Consider the following 23388-nt stretch of genomic DNA (forward strand, 5'->3'; position numbering starts at 1 on the left):
AGAAAAGGGCAACTAAAATGATTAAGGGTTTGGAGTGGGTCCCATATCAGGAGAGGTTAAAGCGACTGGGACTTTTCAGTTTAGAAAAGAGGAGACTGAGGGGGGATATGATAGAGGTATATAAAATCACGAGTGGTGTGGAGAGGGCCGATAAAGAAAAGTTATTTATTAGTTCCCTAAATAGAAGAACTAGAGGACACCAAATGAAATTAATGGGTAGCAGGTTTAAAACGAATAAAAGAAAGTTCTTCTTCACACAGAGCGTAGTCAACCTGTGGAACTCCTTGCCAGAGGAGGCTGTGAAGGCTAGGACTATAATAGAGTTTAAAGAGAAGCTAGATAATTTCATGGAGGTTAGGTCCATAAAAGGCTATTAGCCAGGGGATAACACGGTGTCCTTGGCCTCTGTTTTTCAGAGGCTGGAGAGAGATGGCAGGAGACAAATCGCTCGATCATTGTCTTCGGTCCACCCTCTCTGGGGCACCTGGTGCTGGCCACTGTCGGTAGACAGGATACTGGGCTAGAAGGACCTTTGGTCTGACCCAGTACGGCCGTTTTTATGTTCTTATGTTCATTGTCTATGTGTTGAAAACAAGGCGGCCTATAGTATGCCTCCATGTAATAGGACCCATGAGAAAATCTGAGTGGAGGATGAGCAGGGGCGGGGGACAGGCCTGAGAGCTGCTTTTGTTTGTGTTGTGATGGGTTGTAGTGGAGCAGTACTGTTTAGCTAGAGATAAACGCTCTCCCTGGGTAAGGCAGGATGGCTAATGGAGCCAATACTGAATTAACTAGGAAAAGCCATTTGTAAAGGCATTGAGGAGATGGGATGGAGCTCTCCTCCCCTCTGCTGTGGGTATCTATAACACAATGTCTGCAGTTCCTCACATGGCACGCCTGATGTTCTCTGGCCTCTTGTCTGCAGAGGTATGTGTAACTCCCAGTGTTCCATCTAAGCGGCAGGGCAGCACAGTTTCACAGGTGATTAATCATCCCCGCCCAGTCAGTTCCGTTCATGCAGCTTAGAGGGAACACCGGTAGCACCAGCAGTAGTATTTCTGCCTTCATGTCATCTGCAGAGGGGATAGCAGGAGCTATTGGAATGGATATTTGTCAGTTAAATTTACCTATCAAAAATATAAACTCCAACTTTTTTTTTCCATTACCCACAGTCTTCCTCATTTCCTGTGGTCAGAGCCAAACGTCAAAATAATGTATTAATCTTAACAGTAAGAATACAGAAAAAACACTCAACAAATAAGATAATAGTATCTGAGAGTGGTGATGTTAAGGGGGATCTGGTACCCACGTCCATTTCTGCTGTAGACTCCATGTCTGACTTTGGATGAGTCAGTTTGTCACCAATTTCCCATCTTTAAAATGGGGCTGACTTTTTTATTTTAGGGATTATTTTGAGGATTAGTTTTCTTAAATTGTAAAGTGTCTTTATAACCTGAGCCACAATATGTTAGAGTGGCAGAATGTTGTAAGACGGCAAAGGTTACAAACTGACCACTCCTTTTCTACTGGGGACTCGTCAGGGAAGTTGGTTCTAGACTTTTCTTTTCCGATATATTTTAGCCTCTACTAGACACAAGTTCAATGTGAAATGAGTATTTTCTTGACAAATGCTTCCAGTTTTCTTACTCTCTGTGACTGCCTTTTTTTTATCAAGCGCTGTTGCTTTCCTCTTAAATGTAACTGAATTCCCTCTTACATTTTGTAGCCCAACAGAGTGAGAAATGAAACTAAGGAATTGAGGTTGCTGTGTGCGGAAGATGAGCAGAGTAGAACATGTTGGATGACTGCATTTAGACTTCTCAAGGTACCATATTTCTCATAATCTAAATTAGGCTAGGTCTGCAGCTGTCTTCAAATTCTTGAGAGATTTCAGTTTTCCCATACTATTGTGCACTGAATAAACAAGGCAATATTTTTATGAAGAAATCTCTAACTACTCTGATTGAACTACTTATATACCCTAAGTTCAACTGTGTTCTGCAGCAGATACTTCAATTTTGGACAGTAAAATACTGCATACAGCTTTTACTCAGAAGCTTGTAACCACTGGTTTAGATTGTTTTCATTGGAGGCAAATATATACGTCATATTTTGCCATGCCAGGATTGTGTTTTATTTATATGTGCAATGAAAACAGTCACTGATTTTAAACTCATTATGCCAGAGTAGAACCTCTCAAAAATAGTTTTTAGGCTCATTAATACCAGTGATTTTAACTAGTATTAGATACTGTCAAGTGTCCTGTTCTTGATTTTTTGTTTGCTGTTTCCGGAGACAAACTGACTTTTAAAACAGTGGTGGTCTTTTGCAGTCTTTTTGGCGTGGCTTCTAATAAAACATAATTCAACATCTGGCCTAGTCAAAATCACTTGTTGTAAACTGTTAAAATGTATGCCCGACATCAGTGGTGGACAACATACCACATGGCCAATGGGAAATGCAGAAAGTGGTGGCCATCAAGTCTCTCGATCCTGTACCACTTCCTGTAGCTGTCATCGGCCAGGAACGGTGAACCACAGCCAGTGAGCATTGTGGGTGGCCATACCTGTGTACACAAACTCTCTGGCGGTTCTGATGAGCTGCATGCTGGCTATAGGTTGTCCATCACTGCCCTAGATTTTAGTTAATGCATTTATAGCATCCCCAAACGCAATGTCAAGTCACAGCCAAAAGGGTGATTTGATGCTGGGGTGAATCACTGTTGTATACTCCTGAGGCTAAACAGGAAATACAGTATTTAACAACTGCAGTGCTCCGGTAGCATCAGTTTACCTGCAGGATTATTCTGCAACATCTGAGGTTAATATTATAATCAGTTGTAATCAGTTATTAGTGGCAAAACTGTCCCTCACACATGATATTTGCCAGAAAGTATTGCAGAGTACACAGAAGGACATAGTCATATATTTACCTTATTCTGCTACACTGTTATTCCCAGACCTACCTCTCAGTTTCAAACGTTTGTGTGGCCAGTCTTTAGGCCTGGCTCATTTCCTGACAAGAAGGGTAGAAAGTGATATTTTTAAATTTTTGTGTTGAGTACCACATAATTTTATCCTCTCAATATTTAGTCTTGAGAAACAAGATTTGGTGGCCAATTCAAGGATGTGGCTTCCACTGTTTAGTCACAGAGGTTCTTCTACATACTTTAGGGACACCATTGTTATAGCCAAACAAAATAATCACAATTATTAACCTTGCCTATTTTATTATTTTGAAAAGGAGAAGAAAACCAAAGACAGAACACTAATAATAAACTGGCTACTTCCATTACAATCTCTTCTGAATGCCATTCTTGTAGGAGAGCAGATATTACACCCTTGAGAATTGTTTTTTTTTTGCTGGAGCCACTTTTCTCTTGGTAAATTGAGACCATAGTCTTATTCCTAAAGTGGCTGTGAATCCCGTTTTAGAGGATAATCAAGATAGTTTATAAATGTGCACAAAATTTGTTTTAGGCATGTGACTCCTGTTGATGTTTAGGAATAGCAAATAGTTTACTTTGCTCAATTATAATTTTTAATAAATCGTAATACATCAAAGGAAGTATTTAAATCAGTTACTTAGAAGCCATTTACGGGTCTTCTTAAGAAAGACCAATTAATGAATATTAAGAATCTTAAATCCAGTTAACTCCTGCTATTTTTTCTGTTTTATCAGTGGGTATATCTACACCATGGGTTCCCATACTGGGGTGTGTGAAGAAATTCCAGGGAGGGTACGAGGCAACCCAGCCACACACACCCCTGTCAATCCCACCCCAAGTTTTGCTGCTATTTTTTTGGGAGGGGAGGCATGAGGGTTTCTCAAAAATCAAAAGGGGGGCGTGATGCCAAAAAGTTTGGGAACCACTGATCTACACAAAAGAAAAACCCGGGGATGGCCCATGACAACCAACTCAGTCTATGGTGATATTTTGCTGCAGTGTAGACTTCCAGGCTTAGACTGGAACTCTGGGAGTCCTGGACCCTCCTTCCCAGCAGAGTCGCAGCAGCAATGAAACAGCCCCAAAGCCTCAGCTCTGTAAGCCCAAGTCAGTTGGTACAGGCCGGATACTGTTTTTTTATTTTGCTGTACCCAACACTTAGCCCCCATCTGCATTCCAGAACTATCTCATCTAAATATTTGTTGATTACCAAGAGGAATTGTTAATATTTTGAATTAAAAGAACATTTCCGTATTCCAGTAAAATCACTACAAGAGATTTTAAATATAATCTTTTGGCTCTGTGTGTGTTGGGAGTTTGTATTAGTTTTTATCTTTTTCTCCTTCCTTTGAAATGTTAAGAAAACATCTCTAAGACTTGAGTAGAGTCAGAGTTGGCTGCTGTTATTGTTAGTGTCTTAGTTCGATGAAGTCTGAGATTTTAGTGTAAATATCTATGACAAATCATCAGCTTGTTTAATAGATTTTGCAGAGATGATGATTCTTGTCTTCCTGAGTTGGATGAGGGAATTGCTGCTGCATGTACCAGACATTTTGCTAAATAATTCTCATTAATATCGGTATCTTATACTTACATCAGTAATCAGTTAAGCAAGGTCTTTAGATTCTGTGATGTTTCATAGGGCAATTTACTATTTAAATAGCAATTACATTAGAAGTTTTGCATTATTGAACATTCAGAAGTATGCATTTCACCAGTTTTTGCCACTTCGGTGTTTCAGAAATACACAAAGGATTTTCTAGAAAATATTTCTCAATTATAAATGTTTTTCTTGCAGCTTCCAGGAGCAAAATTTTAGAATGACTGTGAAATAGTTCTCTTTATTACCTACTCTTTTCCTTCTGATAATATGTTCCTATACATGACTTCTTTTTGCTGTTAACATCCTCTTGAAGCCAGGACCTAACACTTTTGCAAGGCCTGTTGTCTGAGATAACCCATTTCTTTTGCAACTGATGTTTTAGACAGCAGATGTGATCTGTTCTGTCACATCTTGTTTAATTAAATAAAAATAAATGATTGTATGGTACTTTTGTACCAGCGCCATATGCATGAAAATACTGACTACTGTGTCCTAAGATTCAGTAAAAGTACAGACAAGTTTGTAATGCCCTAACATTAGAATAGTAAGTTATAAAAGTCACCTTTTGTATCAGCAGCGAAGTTGCTCTGTCTCACATGCACATATGGAACTACAACTTTTCAGCCCATTGTCTGTGCCCTGATTGCATTAAGCTTTCATTTTCCTAACCAGAACTCATTTATTTGAATACTCTCCAAATTATCTAATTTGTTAATCTTTAAGAACATTTCTCTGTAGATTACAGTACAGAAAATCCTTTCCCTGTTTTGAAGTGAATACAAAACAGGCTGTACTAGATAAATGTGTTCCTAGAACAGTCTAGGATACAAAAAACAAAACACACATCCTGAATACAAAATGTGTATCTGATTTGTGCTGATCAGTGATATTCAGACCTCAGTGGCTAAATCACACTGGTTTAATATGTGCTGTAAAAGAGTCACCAGAAATTCTCAGACTGAGTGAGCCAAAAGTGGCTCTTTAATGTCACTATCATAGTTCTGCCTTCAATTACTTTTTGGTGAATTTTGATCAAAACTGTCCAGACATGAAATAAATTGAAGCCATTATTTAAGAGTGAAAGTCATGCGGAAGTCATGGTCAAATACTGATAGCATGTATTGTAATTGATCATATTTTTTCTACAGTCATAACTGCACATGCATCTAACCTTTGTCTTGCTTGATTAGTAACATAGTTACTAATCCTTTTTTTGTAAGGGAGATTGAAGTACAATATCACCATTACTTCCTGTTGAAATAACTTTATTATAAGATATTGTAACACTAACATAAAATTCAAAAGTGAACTGGAAAGCTTAAAATACATATGTCTATACCCCCCAAAAATCCAAAAGTACAGTTTGTTTATTTTACTATTTTCTGTGATTTCTAAATGGTATTTTGGTGGGCAGAAGTAGAAGAATGTACTGCCACCTCCTCTGCCTCTCAGTGCTGTGAGAACAGCTCTGCTTTACTCATTTCACACATAAAATTGCATTATACTCCCTGTGCTGAAGCTACATAGGCACAAAGCCAGTAGAACATTTGCAGTCTCTTAAGAGAATTTAATGCATAGGTCCATGCATTAAGTGTGTTCTAAAAATCCTTGCAATGTAGAAACACCTTATCACAGCCATTGAAAGGAACATATAGCCCTATGAAGAATTGCATTTAGGATGTAAAGGGTTAACCTGCTACCTTGAAAGCATGAGCCTTACCAGCATGCTTACCAGGTGACCCGTTAACTGGAGGGCTGACCTGGCCAGAGCAGTCCCCCGCTAACAATGCAGTGCAGCAGGCCCTGCCTGGCCCGGCTGAAGCAACCCCTTGCCCACAGCACAGAGCAGCGGGCCTGGCCTTGCCAGAGCAGCTCCTGAGATGTGCTCGGGGGGGCTGCGCCAGCTGGGCCCACCATGTCACGGGCAGGGGGGGCTGCTTCAGGGTTAACATAGTGTTTAATTGCTTAACTTTTAAACAGTAATTAACATTTCTACTTAGAGCTATTATTTTTAAGTTGCATTATTAAAAAGATAGGAGGGAGTTGAAAGTATGTGTTCTCTCTTCTCAGATAACTAAATCAATGAATTAGTTTCACGCAACTGTTTAAAAAATCTGCTTTCAGAATGGTGAATATGCCAACTTTCACCCTTAAGTTCTGAGTCGCTAAAAGTGAACCCTTAGAATTGAATCGACTGTACAAACTTTATAGTCATCACTGTGGGCTCTGCCTAAAGTTAGGGCTCATCTAGACTATGCTGAAGTGTCAAAAGAGGATATGCAAATTCTGCAGGTATTTGCATGTGTTCTTCTGATCTCACTTTCGAAAGCAGAGCTTTCAGAAGTGAAAGTAGTCAAGACACTTTTTTTTTTTTGGCAACCCCCCTCCTTTTCAAAAAGCAGCGTAAACCTCATTTTTAAAGGAAAAGTGGCTTTTTGAAAAAAAGGTAGGGGTTCCCGAAAAAAACCGCATCTTGACTGCTTTGACTTTCGAAAACACTGCTTTCAAAAGTGAGCTCAGAAGACAACATGCAAATTCTCACAGAATTTGCATATCCTCTTTTGACACTTTTTAGCATAGTCTAGATGAGCCCTTATAGCAGAGGAGCAACAAAAACTGTCTGTCCAAGAAGACTTCTCTTTCAAGGATGAATAAAACTGTAGTGGGAACCTTTGAGATACTCCATTCACCATCCACCACTTCAGGAATTGCTACGCAGAGTTGATTCTGCATGTGCATATGTATGCTTCATATTTGGGTGTGTGGATAAAGCTATTTATGCCTATTTAGCTTGTATATGTGGAGTTCATATCCTTGTGATAAACTTATCATGCATGTTTGACTGCCGTATCTACCTTGTACGCATTATTACATAAGGCAGTTTGCTCCAGGACTATTTCTAATACCAAAGTAAGCATACAGTACCAGTTCCAATGTAGATGTCATTACAGTACTGTAGTTGCTGTGAGGAGATGCAATTGAATATTTCTTTTCCTTCCCTCTTGATCTATAGTATGGAATGCTGCTCTACCAGAACTACAGAATTCCTCAGCAGAGAAAAACTGTTCTTCCTCACTTCTCCACTCCAGTTGTAAGTACTGAAGTTATTTTTAAATATATTGCTGGTCCTCCATCCTTGTGTTAAAATTTACAGTGGCTTGCCTGATAATTCATACTTCTCAGAACTAGAACACTTGCACTGTTTATGAAATGCTGTCTCCCCAGTTCAGACTCTGTTCCTTTATTAATACATCCAAGCAGCCTATTTGTTTTAACTGCTGGTGTGCACTGCGCAGAAACTGCCAATAAGCTATCCACAATTATTTCCAAAAGAGGATCCAGTAAATGTTAGGGTCTGCTCCTGCATGTGTTGAAATTGACTTAAATGAAAAGTAGTCTGCAGTCAAAGTCCATAAGTAAGGACTTATATAGCATATAAGTATGGACTTATATAGCATATAAGTATGGACTTATATAGCATATAAGTATGGACTTATATAGCATATATTTTTTCCTATATGCTAGGTAACCTTCAATAATGATGCCCAATCTCCAAAAGCTTTGAAAGCCATTGGAGTTGCATATAATACTTCTCTCCACCCCCACCAAAAATTGGATAGCACTTATTCCTAATTGCATTTGCATGAATCCAGCTGGTTATGAGGAGCTTTGTCCAGGTGCAGTATTTCCTAATTCCACAAGTAAATAGGGACCATGAGAAAGTACCCTCTCAGTTTTTCCTTTTTGACTATTAAGACTCATATTTTTACATGCCTCTTTTTCTTTGTACAAGTGAATTCCCCATAAGTCAAAGTAACTGTGAAAGAGGGAAAGAGTTGTTGAGCTTTCATTGCTTTGTATTATGCCTAGTTTTTTTAATTAGAAATTGGAATGTAGAAGTGCTAGAGTATTAGAGTTACAATCCAAAGCCAGATCCCTCATTATCCTAAGTGAAAAATGGGCAGTACTTTAGCTGGCTGGCGGAAACAATGCAGTTAACTACTGTGAAAAGACCAAGAATATGGAGGATTTGCAAGAAGGGGGAAAGAATGGGGAATTTTGGCGCTCAACTTTTTTTGAGCCAACATTTAAAATAAATTCCTATAATGATAGTATGTGAATTTGAAAGAATCAAGGATTTAAATTGTATTTTGTGTATCATTAACTGCAAAAGAATACTTGTGAAATCAACAAAAAGAGCTGGAAGCAAAAGTGGTTTATTGAGCTGTATTATTCCTCGGTTTTGAAACAAGTGAAAATTTCCTTTTCAGCGAAGTGTATCTGAAAACTCATTAGTAGCAATGGATTTTTCGGGACAAATAGGAAGAGTTATTGAAAATCCTGCTGAAGCACAGAGTGCCGCGCTGGAAGAAGGTCATGCTTGGAGGGTAAGTATTTTCTCTTCCTGTTTAACAAGTGCCCATAGATAGCTGGAACACACAGTGCACTATGAAGCTAATGCAGTGATGGTCACAGTATAGCTTAGCACGGACTTGAAACATTCACGCTGCAAGCATGCAGATATGAAAGAGTCAATTTCCATCTTGAGTGTAACTGTCACATTCACAACAACCTTCTACCACTGCTTCTCTGTCCCCCTAGTGTCCAGAGGAAGGTTGAGGGGGAAAGCAGACTCACCAGAACTTTACTGCCAGTTTGCAAAGCCAGTCTCTGAGGAGGAATATGTCAAATTAAATGCTTCCCCACATGGAAGAGGCTGGGGCTGTGACTAATGGCTTGCTCCCAGTAAGTTTAACTGCAGAATATACAAGAGGCAGGACCTCTTGCAATGAAAACTGATGTAACTTGTTTATAGTGTCATGTGGACAGACAGCTGCAGTACAAGTTTTCCCCACACACTTGTCTGCTAGGGAATGCAAGTTATTACCTGAAGCACTAGCTAGTGCTTGCTGTATGGAAGACAGGCTCACTGTGCTTCATTGAGTACGCAGTTTGTTGACTGGGCAGAAGCATATAAGACAGGTCTCCCCCTCCCCCTTTTTTTCCTACATTTTGAGGGTTTTATTAAGACCCAGCTTCTATTTTAAGTCAACAGAAGTGGGCCTCTGCTTGTAGACTAGCCTCCCTGCCCTCCTCCCCTCCCCCAAAGCTGCATTTCTTTCTCTTTCTTTTCATTGTATTAAACTTCCCTGCCCCAGTTTCTTGTATATTAAATCTGCACTGCATGTGATCTAATTCTCTCAAGTCGAGGTTTCAGTCTGGATTTAATGCTCACTAATTTCTTCTGCAGAAACGCAGCACAAGAATGAACATCTTAGGTAGCCAAAGCCCACTCCATCCTTCCACACTGAGCACAGGTAAACTTTTATTGTGTAGTGACAATTGGAGAGGCCTTTTGGGGACAAAACAAATGAATGTTTAAAATAGAAATGGATCCAAAAGCTGTAAAAATTAGATCCTAATTTCAAACACTCTAAAGTTTTAAATTGTAAGGTGGAATTCTGGTCTATTGCTAATGTCAGGATATGCAATGTAAATACCAGCAAGTGTAAATATTACTGAGAGAGGAGATTAAGAATTAAGTTACTCTATAATAAAAGGGATTCCCTCTCCTCTTTTAAAAAAGCACTCAAATTTGGTTGCACTCCTGAATTTTGCAAGTTAAATTTTATACAAATCTAGACCCATGAATATTTTCACAGTTTGGGTAAAATCCAATAGTTAGATACTACTTCTTTCCCCTTGGCCCTCCCTGTATTGTACTATTAGTTCTGTATATAGTAACAGCTAAATAGGATTTTAAAATTATATCATCATTGTTTATTATTATATGAACAACACATTGGTTGTATGTAAACATGACTTTTTTCCAAAGACATTGGAATGTCTTATTAAGATTACAGTCTTAATGGTGCATTACTATCTTACATTTCATCTCCTTGGTTTTTGGAAGATAAAGTTTGAACTCCTTCATGTTGGCTTTATAGAGGATTAAAAGTTTACTTCATGCGTAAAAGTGAAGAATGCAGGGTGAAGGGAGTTTTCACATTTGCTGCTATTATTTAAATATATATATAGAATGCTGAAACCTTAGCAAATGCCCTCCTGTCTAGTACATGAATGACTTTTCATTTGGGAATACATTTTAAAGTCCCATAAAGGAGTAAGTGTCTTTGTCAATTTTAATTTTGAGGTATCTCTAAGTTGGAAGGATGACAGGGAGAGTTTTTACTGTTCTATAACTCGAATGGCTTGAAAGGGTTTTCCACAAACTTTCCTTGCCTGGGTGTGAGATATCAAAACATTTTTGTCCCTGGAGAGAATATTTTTTCCAGTAATGTATGGAACCACGTGCTGTCACAAAATTCCTTATGTTATATCTATAAACAGTAAAATGTCTTCATTGAAATCACTGCAAATGGTATCTCAGGTTTGCTATTGGACTCCTGAGGCTTTACTGGAATGTAGATCCTATTCTTTGAAGAGATTTCAGTGTTTGACACATCTTAAACAATGTACACTTTTTAAAAGTCTTGCTTCATGATTTTCTAGACAAAAATAAATATATGTTAATGCTGTTAACCATTTCCCTTTCTCTCCCTCCATGCCTTCTTAGTTATCCATAGGACACAGCACTGGTTTCATGGCAGGATCTCTAGGGATGAGTCCCACAGCATTATTAAACAGCAAGGACTTGTGGATGGGTAAGTAATAATGATCTCTCACTATCATGGAGATTATTTTTTAAATAGCCTTCACAATGTACAAGATTCTTATGCATAAAAATGGGGAAAGCAAACATCTAAAATTTAATTCTGTGAGCTACCAATGAATTCTGATCTTGCACAAACACTGTTAAGTTTGGGTAGTCAGGAGTTGGTTAAACCCTGTGCATTACTCTGGCATTGTACATGCTCAGACTGACTTTTTGACTTTCCTTAAAATTCTCTGCCTAAGGGTGCATCTACACTGCAGGGTTTAACTTGAAATAAGCTACGCAAATTGAGCTACGTGAATTGTGTAGCTTATTTCGAAATAGCTTATTTTGAAATAGGGAGTGTCTACACGGCACTTATTTTGAAATAGAACACTCTTCCTTCAACTTCCCTTACTCCTTGTACAATGAGGTTACAGGAGTCGGAGTAAGAAGTCCTCCAGCTTGACAGTATTTTGGCACTATTTTGAAATAAGTGCCTGCTGTGTTGATACGGTCTATGTTATTTTAAAATAGCGCTAGTTATTTCGAAATAGTGTTGCAGTATAGACATACCCTAAGAGTGCTATCTTCTGGAGGTCACTGATCATGATGTCTTGTGCCTTTAACATGTCCTTGAAGCTACTTGTTCATATCTTCCACGGGTCACTGCAGGATTGGAATTGATCATGTTCTAGTCTTCCATAATTATTCCAATTTGTGGCAAAGTTCTTCATGCTTCACCATCTTCTGTTTGTGTTCTTTTTCTATGTTCTGTCTGCTGCTGTGGTGACATCACTTAACATAATTTTGTTAGTTCTCTTCTACAAAACTATGGCTGGCCTGTTTGTGTGCACCGTTTGGTCTGTAACAATTGCCAGGTCCCATAAAATCTTAGCGTCTTTCATTCCGTAGAGTAATACCGCATGGTTCATTTAAATTTTCTCTTGTCACTGAGGCTCCAACGCAGATGCTTGGCAGCCTCAGTATTATTATTTGGTGCCTACTATTTACCATTGTGCCCAGCAGCCTCAGTTAAGATTAGCACCCTGTTGTGATAAGCACTTTACGAGCACAGACAAAAGCACAACTTCTGCCCTGTAGAGTTTGCAGGATTGGGCCCTTACACTGTAAGCACACACCTGAGTAGCTTTATTCTCATGAGCAACAGAACCTTTGCAGCCTTAAAAGACTTAAGTAGGACTGCTCACAAGCACAAGTGGTTTACAGGATTGGGATCTAACTCTTAGACCCCAAAGTAAAATATGAAGAATACGCCTAAACTGTCTCTCCTGTTTGAAGGCCCTCAGCTAGGTTTTGGGGAGCATGTTACTTAGGAGCCTAGTCCAACCTGCAACAAAGTACAGTTTATTTTAGCCTACTATTTCAGCCTAGGAAGAGGCTTACTTTCCACCAGCAGTAGGTGGAGAGATCTAACTTTATTCTTTGTGCCTATGTTAAAGGCGCTCGCTCACCATTTAGTTCTTTACTACCACAAAGGGAAATAAGTGCAGGCTGAATGGACTTTTTGGTTTTTGTTTTGCTTTTTTGAGTTCCTGTGGATTCAGACATAGTGTAAACTTTCTAATCTTAGGAGTGTGATTATACCTAGTCATTGTTTGCTTTTCAGCCCCCTACTTTACAGTGGCAAAAATATTGCTGCTTTCCTAACTCATCAATGTCCCGCTGCTGAGGTCTAGGTAGAAGCTGCCCAGGCCAGTTTTGAACTTTGACATCAACTTTGTGACCTTTCACCGAATCTGGATCAGCAAACATCCGGAAAACTGCTAGCAGCCTCACCAAAGTGGTCTGCTGATGGCTAATCAATAGTTAAACATACTAAAGAAACTGTGCAGAGGCCTATGAAGTTTAGTTAGCTAAATGTAAAACTTTCTGCCAAACTTCAGATTGAAGAATTGACTGAGGGAAAAGATTTGGGTTTGTGGAGAGACTGCAGAATGGAAAAGAGGCTATATGAGTAAAATGAGCGGAATGTCCAGAAAGCAGAATTGGAGAAGTGAGTCATGACTTGGCATGATTCTATATTTGCTCTCTTAGGAATCTGGTAATATTTCCATCTGGGTTTCAGATGGAAGCTGTTGCTGGTAGGAACAGTGTTATACCTTCATTCTAGTCAGTCTGCTCACCATGAAAGCTAGGTTAGGCTTCATTTATGATGGGACAACTAGTGGTGGCACAGTTCCCAAGGGAACCATATTGCCCAGATACCTCAGGCTCTGTGTAACTGGAATTTAGATATGTAATGCTTCCCTGCTACTCATATTCTTGAGAAAAGCACTATACAGTGTTACCATAAGGAGGGAGGTGAAAGTTTTTCTTATAAGCTCAGACGTGGCCCAGAATGTCAAAAGTATGCTCTACTACTGATGTTTCTGGCACTCGATAGACTATTCTCGATGCAACAGGGCAGTGTAGAGGGGCCAGTATAGTTGTATTATCAACACTCAGCTCCACAAATACAATTGTAGGAGGAGGAAAGAGGAGTACTCTGACAGGATAAGTGTTTTTCAGCAGTTGCATGTCTACCTTGCCTGAAGATGTGCAGTAAACGGATTGGACAGTGGTCATTGTAATGTGGGCTTGTGATGTCAAAGTTTATTTCAGTGGTTACAAGAAGGTAGAGGATGTTCTTTTTGTCCCTCAAATTGTAGACAGTTTTTTGCAGCTCAATCCTAGAAAATGTTGTTCCTGGCATACTGTTTACTTGGAAGGCTTACCCACAAATATACTTGGCCTTGTCACAAACTGAGTGGTGGCTAGCACATATATTATCTAGGTATATTACCTACAGTGTGCTCTCTTTTCCTTTTGTTTGATTTGTGGAGAATGCTAAGTGAAGGAGAATTTTTGGAGTAGATGCCTTAAGTTTTGGAACCCTTTTCTCCTCCCAAGTGCACAGTTAGCCAACTAACATGACCCTAAAATCAGGTAAAGAGATGAGGATAATAGAAATCACTTCAATAATTACACTAATCCAATGTGAGTGTAAGTGTATTTTCAACTAATTTTTCTGAGGAAAAATATTACAACTGTCTCTTAGGGACCCTTCCATGTGTTCTCCGCTTCTTTATAACATATGGAAGCTACCTCATCTGTAGTCCCTGTTTGGAAAGTTCGCACATTGTTTAGGTTTGCATTATCTAGCTGTATTCGAAAAGCTACCGTTATCACAGCACCGTTTTTCTTTCCTGGTTTAGGATACTGGAGAAGAGAGAGAACTTCTTTCTTATCTCTTTTTGTCTCCAGAACATCTTATAGGAGCCCAAACAAGAACATTTTCTTTGAGGTTGTCTTTCCATTGCCAATAACTAATTAGAGAGCCAGAAAACCCCATACAGTATATAAATGAAATAACAATCACATTTATTTCACCCTGTCTGCTTGTTGCTAGCATTGCATGAACCTGAATTGGTAAAGAGCTTGGAGAGAAAATTACTATGTAAGAAATTGCTCTTTAAATTAAAACATGAATGGAGATTGCCTATCTCCTAGAACTGAAAGGGACCTTGAAAGGTCATTGAGTCCAGTCCCCTGCCTTCACAGCAGGACCAAGTACCATCCCTTTAACATCACTGAAGGAGGAGAGTACAAAATGACCAGAAGATCTGATTTTAGAGCAAATGGGTCACACTGTTCAAGTTTGTACTAAAAGAACATGGTCTTTCCTAGGCTATTTCTCCTCCGGGACAGCCAGAGTAATCCAAAGGCATTTGTGCTTACACTGTGTCATCATCAAAAAATCAAGCATTTTCAAATCTTACCGGTAAGTGTGTCTTCCATTTTAACCAAAAAGTTTTCTCATTTGTTCGTTCTTTGTAAAACCTTCTTTGTAAAATCAGTCTGTAAGATGACTATCTATAGAAATGACTTCTTAGTGCAATAAAATATAATGACTCTAGTGTTCAGAAACAGAATTCATTATTTTACATCTTTTAGTCTGTCTAAAAATGTGCTTTTGATCATGGCATTGACTGTTAGCTTAAACATCAGAATCAAGGGGTAGAACTGACTCAAAGAACTATGATCCCGAGAGCTGATTGGCTGTTTTTATCTCCAATGCACTCTTTTGGTGACAAGAAGTTAATACTAGTATATTTGTGCAAAGGGTTTTTTGTTTAGTTTTTTTCCCCGATGGCTACTTTGATGGTTACCTGAGGAATATGGGGCCTCAATTTATATGTTAAAACGGAAGTTTCTCAAAATACAAATGCTCTGTATCCAAAAGACAGTCCAAACCTTTGAATGAGGTTTATGTATGTTAGCCTAAAATGTTTAGACCAAATGAGTATCAACTCATAGGTTCCCAGTATGCTCTTAATTCATAGGACCCCAATATTCTTCTCTGACTCCAAATACACTAATCAGCTAACAATTTTTTGAGTAGATCTTTTGTGTTTTTCTGAATGGAGAGGTGGAGAATTGACTCAAAACCTATCACACCTTTTAAGTACACTGCTCATCCACACTAATTTTCTATCTTGGATTAAGGTACATTTCTTTAGTGGAGTTGTGAATATCTAGCATCTCCAGCAGTTGGACCATTAGTAGTTTGGGCACTCAGAGAGGCACTGAAAGACCTTCAGCGCTTTTTTTTTTTTTTTTACAGTAATAGAGATGTAGCCATGTTAGTCTGGTCTTGCTGAAACAAAAGACAGGACTATGCAGCACTTTAAAGACTAACAAGATGGTTTATTAGGTGATGAGTCACTGATGGAAACGTAGTACTTGTTTCCCTGAATCTAGGGTTCTTCTGGAAGCGCTGATTCAGTACAGCTCTTAGGAGAAGTTTCCCAGCTGGAGTTTACACTGTGAACTGGAAATGTATTTTCCAGATCAAGGAGACCTATTTGCACTATTTCTGATTGAACTAGTGTGCTAACAATAGAAGTTATAGGAATGTAGCCTGATGTAGCTGAAACAAAAACAGGATTATGTAGCACTTTAAAGACTTACAAGATGGTTTATTAGGTCATGAGCTTTCGTGGGCCAGACCCACTTCCTCAGATCAAATAGTGGAAGAAAATTGATTTGATTTGTCCTTTTCATATGTGTTCATTTTTTTAATTGTATCCTTTGGTATATATGGTTGTGATATGTCCATTGGATAAACGTCTCAGACACTTCACCAAAGGATCAATGCCCACAAAACAGATATTAGACAGGATCACAAAGAAAAAACAGTTTCTTGCCATTTCAACCAGAAAGGACATTGTCTCAACGACTTAATTACCTGCATCCTGCTTCAAAAGCTTTCCAAGAATACTCTTGAAAGAGAATCCTCTGAACTGTCATTCATGCTCAAATTTGACACTTTACGCTTAGGTTTGAACAAAGATTCTAATTACCTTACCCATTACAAAGATAGCTTCCCCAATTATCACCTCTAATATCATTAGCTCACAGACATTTACCTCCCCCCCCCCACCTCCCTTCTGTTCTGAAATTTGATTTGTCCTTTTCATATGTGTTCATTTTTTAAAATTGTATCCTTTGGTATATATGGTTGTGACAATTTTCTTCCACTATTTGATCTGAGGAAGTGGGTCTGGCCCACAAAAGCTCATCACCTAATAAACCATCTTGTTAGTCTTTAAAGTGCTACATAGTCCTGTTTTTTGTTTCAACAATAGAAGTATAGCTGTCTGGGGAAAGAGAGGAACTTGCTGCGTTGAGTATGTACCTGGTCAAGTGAACAGCTGATGGGGGAAGTCACTCTGAGTATGCGCCTATGGAAGACCATAGGCACGTACTTGGGTTGCTAACTCCTCACACTGTGATGGCTACATGTCTAATTTTTAGCTCTTTTGCTAGATTGAAGCTAGTATAGCTATGACTGAACTGGAGGTGTAATTTCCAACTTGAGAACTGTAGACGTACTTTAAGATGATGGAGAGTGCCAGGAAATTCAGTGAATGTTGGGTCTCTACAGACATTTGGTTCCAGTTCCACATCTCTCCAGTGGAACACAATACAAACCTTACCTCCATACTTGTTAGGAGTCTTACTAGAGCTGTTTGTTCAGGTAAGAAGGACAATATTTCTGTTTTGAGACCTATTAAGTTTTTAACTTAACCAAATATGGGTAAGGGGTTTTGTGATTCATGGGCTCTTAAATGACAAGCTGTAATTTGTGTTTAGATTTTCTTACGTGAGATCATACCTAGAATTTTAACTTATAGTCATACTTCGATATTCCAATGTGTTGCCTAATTTGGAAAGAACTTTTTATTTCCTTAGTGTGAGGATGATGGACAGATATTTTTCAGCCTCGATGATGGGAATACCAAATTTTCTGACCTAATTCAGCTTGTTGAATTCTACCAACTAAACAAAGGAGTCTTGCCCTGCAAACTGAAACACCACTGCATCCGAGTGGCCTTATGACCTTCCATCTGACCCTCATTGAAGACTGGATTTGCTGGAAGACTGGATTAGCTAGAAGAACAATTGTAAGAGAATGTTGACACTGGGGAATTGGCAGATTTGTAAGTTAGTTAAAAATATTATGCACCTTGGGACTCTGAAAGGGATGGATTCAACTGGTGCCAACAGACCAAGATTTACTGGTTTGTCTAACACCTAAGAGTGAGTGCTGCTGAGCGTCCCAGCATCCCAAAAAATTGGGGGGAGGGTATGTAAAATCATAATCAAATCTTGAAACAGAACTGGAAACTATCTTGGCTGGGCCACTTAACAGAAACAAGTTATGAAGAGAAATGTTTGAAAAGAACTCTTGCCCTGGGATAATCTTGACAATTAAGACAAGTGTGTTTACTTTTTGTATTGATCACTTTTTTTTTTTTGCACTCCTACTTTGTTTCGGATATTGTATGCAGCCTGTATTCGGAGCTGATGTGGCTTTTAAATTCATGCAGGAGTTGGGTATTAATCTAAACCCTAAAATGTATGAAATGCTTCAGCCTAAAAGGTTCTAGAAGAAACCCCAGAAGTGTGTGTGTGTCAGAACTTCTCTGGGTACCTGAGGTTCTCTCATCTGCAGATAACTTTGAAGAAGCAGTGTGGATAAAATTTTAGAAGAACATACCACCATATGTACTCTTAAAACTGTTAACTTTTAGCAAAATGGCTGTAGTATGTTTGTGGCATATAAGTGGTACCCAGTCATGCAAAGACTGTATTAGTCAGATTCTATGCACAAATGTTTGAACCTTTTTTAATTATTGATGGTGGTTTGGGTTTTGCAGCCTGTTGATTTTGTTTCCTAAATGGAATTTTATGACCATGCTTGTATTTGGAACCAGCTGTTTTTGTATGGAAAAAGTACTTATGCTGATAGTCTCCTTATTATGACAGAAGATCAGTTTTTTTAGCTTTATATCTCCTTCAATTATCAGACTGGTTCAAAGAGCTGTCTTTCTAGGTAGTATACCTATAGTAACAATGATATGTAGCAAAGCTCTTTTAGGGTATAGGACTTTAAAAGAACTTGTACCCCTTTTGCTTTTGGTAGAGTCAAAAAAGTTTACACAATGAGAAATGAGCAAACTTGGTTTAGAAATCCATATAACTATGACTGGCATTTTTAAACTTACTGCTGTCATCATCCGTTCAACAACTGGTATTTGTGACAGACCCAATAACCCAGACCAGTATCTATTGTAAGCTAGTACATATCCTGCCTTAGTGCTGGTTCATCATCAGATCTACTTTATTATTAATATTTAAATCAGTTATTTAATGTTTACACAAGAACACTTTCCATTATGTTGATAAACCAGTGTTTAAGTCAGGTAAGTACAAGTTGAATGTTCTCATTGGACTGCCATATTGCATAGATCACTGTCACTCATTTTGCAGCATGATCAATAAGTACAGGAGGTACTATTGAATTAACTTTATTTTCAAATATTCCACACAGTTTATACAGAGCAAGAAGTGTTTCACCCTGCGAACTTTCAGAATACTGTAGTGAACAGAACTGTTTTCTCTTAAAACAGTACATGATTTATACCAGTCTAGTCTATGATGAAGTCACAATGACTAATGTTTGCCACGGGGTTTGCTGAAATCCTAGCCACCTGAAAGGATAAAGAAGGAAGAATAATTTTGTACCTTTAGGTCTTCATGTAGTGTTGAGATTAGTTTAAGATGAACTATAACCTGCCTGAGTCATCCATATCAGCTGTAACTATGTCAATGGTATAGAAACACTGTATTTTAGTTTACAGGACACATTCTAGTATTTTTTTTCCCATGTAATGTCTACATCTAAAAAATGAAGAAACTTGATTTAGTTTGTAGTGAAAATTTGTTTTTATAAATGTACATACTGAATTGAGTGTTCCTGCTTTTAGTCAGTTAAAATGTATTTTAAAACCTTGAAATTAAGCTAATTTAAGTCTCATACTTCACTCTGCATGCTTATATTTGGTCCCTCTTAAGTGGAAAATCCCACTTTGTATTGATGACATTCTTATATTCACCATTTTCAGTAAGACCATTTATGCTGTAGTTTTTAAGTTTTTTTTTCTGTTTACATAGTTTAGTTCCATCCATTTTTCCAATAGGCGGTTAGTATTTGCAGTGTTTCATATTTATAAAACTTGCATTTTATTTAAATTTGAAAGTTTGACTATGAATCATAATTTTGTATGTAGATGGTTGATTTAGCATTTTGTACCTTTCCCAGCTAACGTGAGCTGTTTTGAGAAAGTGACCACTTTGCAAGTGGCAGCAAACTTACTTGAGCAGATCACTGTTTTGTTTTATATTTTCTTTTTTCTGCTGGAAAAGAGTCAATACCATCTTAAATTTTTCCAGCAGGTTCAGCTGACTGACAGCTTAGAATACCAAGGACTGAAGGACATTTGACTCTTATTTTTGTATTTAAATGACATGAATGTAAAGGGGATGCTCAGGGTTGTTTTGGAGCCTGTTGAATTTTTATCTTTTGCCTGTGATTTTTATTTTCTAAATAAATACTTCATGTAGCAATCTTGAATATGTCGAGAAGGAAAATGCCAAACCATTTTGGTAATAAAGTTACTAGTTAAGTTATGTTACAATAGGTGTTAAAGTACAGAAGCATTTTATTTGTTAATTACTCTCGAAGAAACCCGTGCCTCAGTTTAGATGTTTTGTCTTATCTTTTTCTGCACTAAATACCTGACAGTCTGACCAATCAATGCACCTTTCCAGTGGCGAGACTTGCTTATTGTAAATTATATTGTCACAATGCAAGATTTTAGTGACTGTAAAATGGAATAAAGTTAAAGTTTTCAGGGAATGCAAAAGGTATTAACTTAAGAGACAAAACCTTTATTCAATATGCTTTGCTTCATACTGTAAATAGCTTTTTTGGCTTGTGAACATAATTGTAATCTTTCAGGTATTTTTGTACAAATAAGGGACTGATATTCTGTTTCTTGTAATTAGAAATAAACATTAATACAATGATATTCATTTTATATTCGGAATCAATGTCTTTCTTTTGTGCTACAGTTTAATCACTTTTGACTTGATTCTAAACTATTTTTGCTATGTGTTAAAGAGGTCTGCAAGAATACAGAAAATTGAATCCCTCGAGGAATTTGCTACTGGCTCTTCAGCCTAATGATCACTGTTATTGCACATTGAATTTCCAGATTGGATAGCAATCTGTTTAAACTAATTTCACTGTGTCTTCCTTTCACAAATACAATAGGCGTCTTAAATTCAACTCCCTATTACAGTTTGGATCAAGTGGTAACACATCCTATTCAGGTCCATTCATCTTCTCTGGCTTGTCCCCTGCTAACCACTTTGAGGTTTTGACAGTTTCCTCAATTAACATTTTATCCTCTCAGGCAGTTTTATGGTCCCACTTCTACATGATGTTTGGTGTATACATTTCAGTTACATTACAACTTAATCTCTCCCCCCCCCCCACACACACACACCTCCACTCATCATAACTCAGTTTTCTGATCCTGTCTACATAGATAGCCCTGAGCTAGGATACCTTGTTATTCATAGTATAATATTTGACTCTCTCCATCACCATAATTGTGCACAGTACTCCAGCAGTGGTTTTGTTAGCCCATTATACAGACCTATAGCCTCTTCCAATATTAATATATATTCTTGCCTATTCTGTTTATCCATGATAATGTTCTGTTTGCTTTCCTAGTTACTGCCAGACATTGAATGGAAAACTTTTCTCTGATAAGTGTCTGAGGCATTTCTATTTAGGCTAGCTTTCCTTTTTTTCCTTTTATCTCAAAGGATTTCAAACAACTTACAATTCTTCTTCGAGTGCTTGCTTATGTCCATCCTACTTGTGTGCACAAGTTCCGGAAGCTTTTTATCCTTAGCAGTATCCGTTGGGCCAGCCAGAGGAGCCCCCTGGAGTGTCACCGGTATATCGGTGCTTATATACCCCTGCTGGCCCTCCACCCCCACAGTTCCTTCTTACCATCCATGACAGTTGCTGAAACACTTTGCTTCCGCATGTGTGCCCTTAGCACTCTTATCTCTGTAAATAGTTTAGTAGTTCTTGTAGTTAGTATTATCTTAATTGTTGTTTTAAGTACTTAACAGACTTTAATCTCCCTCCCCCATAAGGGGGGGCATGCAGGGACCATAAGGCTTCAAGCCCTGTTCATGTTGCCTGATGCCCATGCCCTATGGAGACCTGTATAAGGAGTGCCTTAAGTGTCAAATGACTTTCCCCCAGGCAGACTCATGTAGGATCTGCCTGGCAGCCATTGAGGCTTTTCATCCGGGGAAAGTGGTGGCTCGGTCTCTACCCATGCAATGGTCAAGCGTTTCCTGAAGGGTATGAATAGGTTCTACCCCCAGGTTAGGCAACCCGCCCCGCAGTGGGATTTGAATCTGGTGCTACGGACACTCATACGACCCCCATTCTAGCCGATGGCTATATGCTCCATCACCCACCTCTCATGGAAGGTAGCCTTCCTTGTGGCCATTACCTTGGCAAGGAGGGTGTCAGAGTTGTAAGGCCTTTCTTCTGAGTTACTGTATTTTCTAAGGACAAGGTGACGTTGTGCCCGCATCCCGCTTTTTTGTCAAAAGCGGTGTCCTTGTTCCACATGTCCCAAGAGATTTTCCTGCCAGCTTTCTACCCCAAGCTGCACGCAAACGATAAGGAACAGGCACTTCACACATTAGATGTCAGAAGGGCCCTAGTCTTTTATTTGGGAAGGACAAAGCAATTTTGTAGGTCGACCCAGCTGTTTGTCGCTATAGCCGAGAGGATGAAAGGCCTCCCTGTCTCTGTCCAGTGCCTGTCCTCTTGGATCACTGATTGCATTAGGGCATGTTATGATCTAAACAGGAAACAGGCTCTGCGACTCACAGCCCAATTCACCAGAGCCCAAGCCTCCTCTGTAGCATTCTTGGCTCAGGTGCCGATCCTAGACATACGTAGAACGGCCACATGGGCGTCCGTTCATACCTTTATCACCCATTACGCGATCACGCAGCAGGCTAGACAAGATGCAGCTGTTGGTAGAGCGGTGCTGCAATCTATTTCTACTTAGGTTCTGACTTCACCTCCATACGCATGGCTTGGGAATCACCTAAGTGGAGTGGACATAAGTAATCTCACCCACCTCTCCTTCGTCAGAACGTCCAGCAAGAAGGAACTGAGGGGGTGGAGGGTCAACAGGGGTATATAGGCACCAATATACCGGCGCCAGTCTGGCTGGCGCAATGGCTACTGCTAAGTGTAAAAAGCTTCTGAAACTCATGCATGCATTGCGGAATAGACTTAAGCAACACATCTCGAAGAACAACAGTTACAGGTAAGTAATCATTTTATGTATCAAATGGATTCATAAACTATATATGGATCACTTCATCCACCACTGAAATGCAGCAGCCATTTAACATTACTTAACAGCTTGGCACAAGGGAAAATGGATCCCCTCTCCAGCAGAATATGCAAGTAATTTTTATGTTGGGTACATGATTACTGTAAATACCCAAGTTCTGGTTGAGCTGGGTGGAAGAGGAAACACCTCCACTCTCGAGAAAAATGCAATAGGCTCTTCTGCTGTGGAATTTGCAGTAGTACTTGTTGCATAGTTCAGCTCTGTCCCTAGATGCTCTTATTTAAATATGAATTAGAGAGCTGCTCTGTTGCTAGAGGAAGTATTGGTCTCTGCCAGCTATTCAAGCAGGGTGCATCTACACAGCACC

General features: G+C 38.9%; 1 protein-coding gene across 4 annotated transcripts in view; it reads left to right on the forward strand.

Moving 5' to 3' along the window:
* Positions 1–20654, forward strand: part of GRB10 (growth factor receptor bound protein 10) — a 207138-nt gene extending 186484 nt beyond the window's left edge. For all 4 annotated transcript variants that reach the window (XM_006136362.2, XM_075921668.1, XM_006136363.4 and 1 more), the window contains 7 exons: positions 1727–1825; positions 7564–7641; positions 8822–8938; positions 9802–9868; positions 11128–11215; positions 14896–14989; positions 17464–20654. In XM_006136362.2, the coding sequence (XP_006136424.2) occupies positions 1727–1825; positions 7564–7641; positions 8822–8938; positions 9802–9868; positions 11128–11215; positions 14896–14989; positions 17464–17610 (690 nt within the window). In that variant the 3' untranslated portion in view covers positions 17611–20654. The remainder of the gene's footprint in view (positions 1–1726; positions 1826–7563; positions 7642–8821; positions 8939–9801; positions 9869–11127; positions 11216–14895; positions 14990–17463) is intronic.
* Positions 20655–23388: the final 2734 nt, after the last annotated feature.

The sequence above is a fragment of the Pelodiscus sinensis genome, chromosome 2, assembly GCF_049634645.1.
Source record: "Pelodiscus sinensis isolate JC-2024 chromosome 2, ASM4963464v1, whole genome shotgun sequence".
NCBI lineage: Eukaryota > Metazoa > Chordata > Testudines > Trionychidae > Pelodiscus > Pelodiscus sinensis.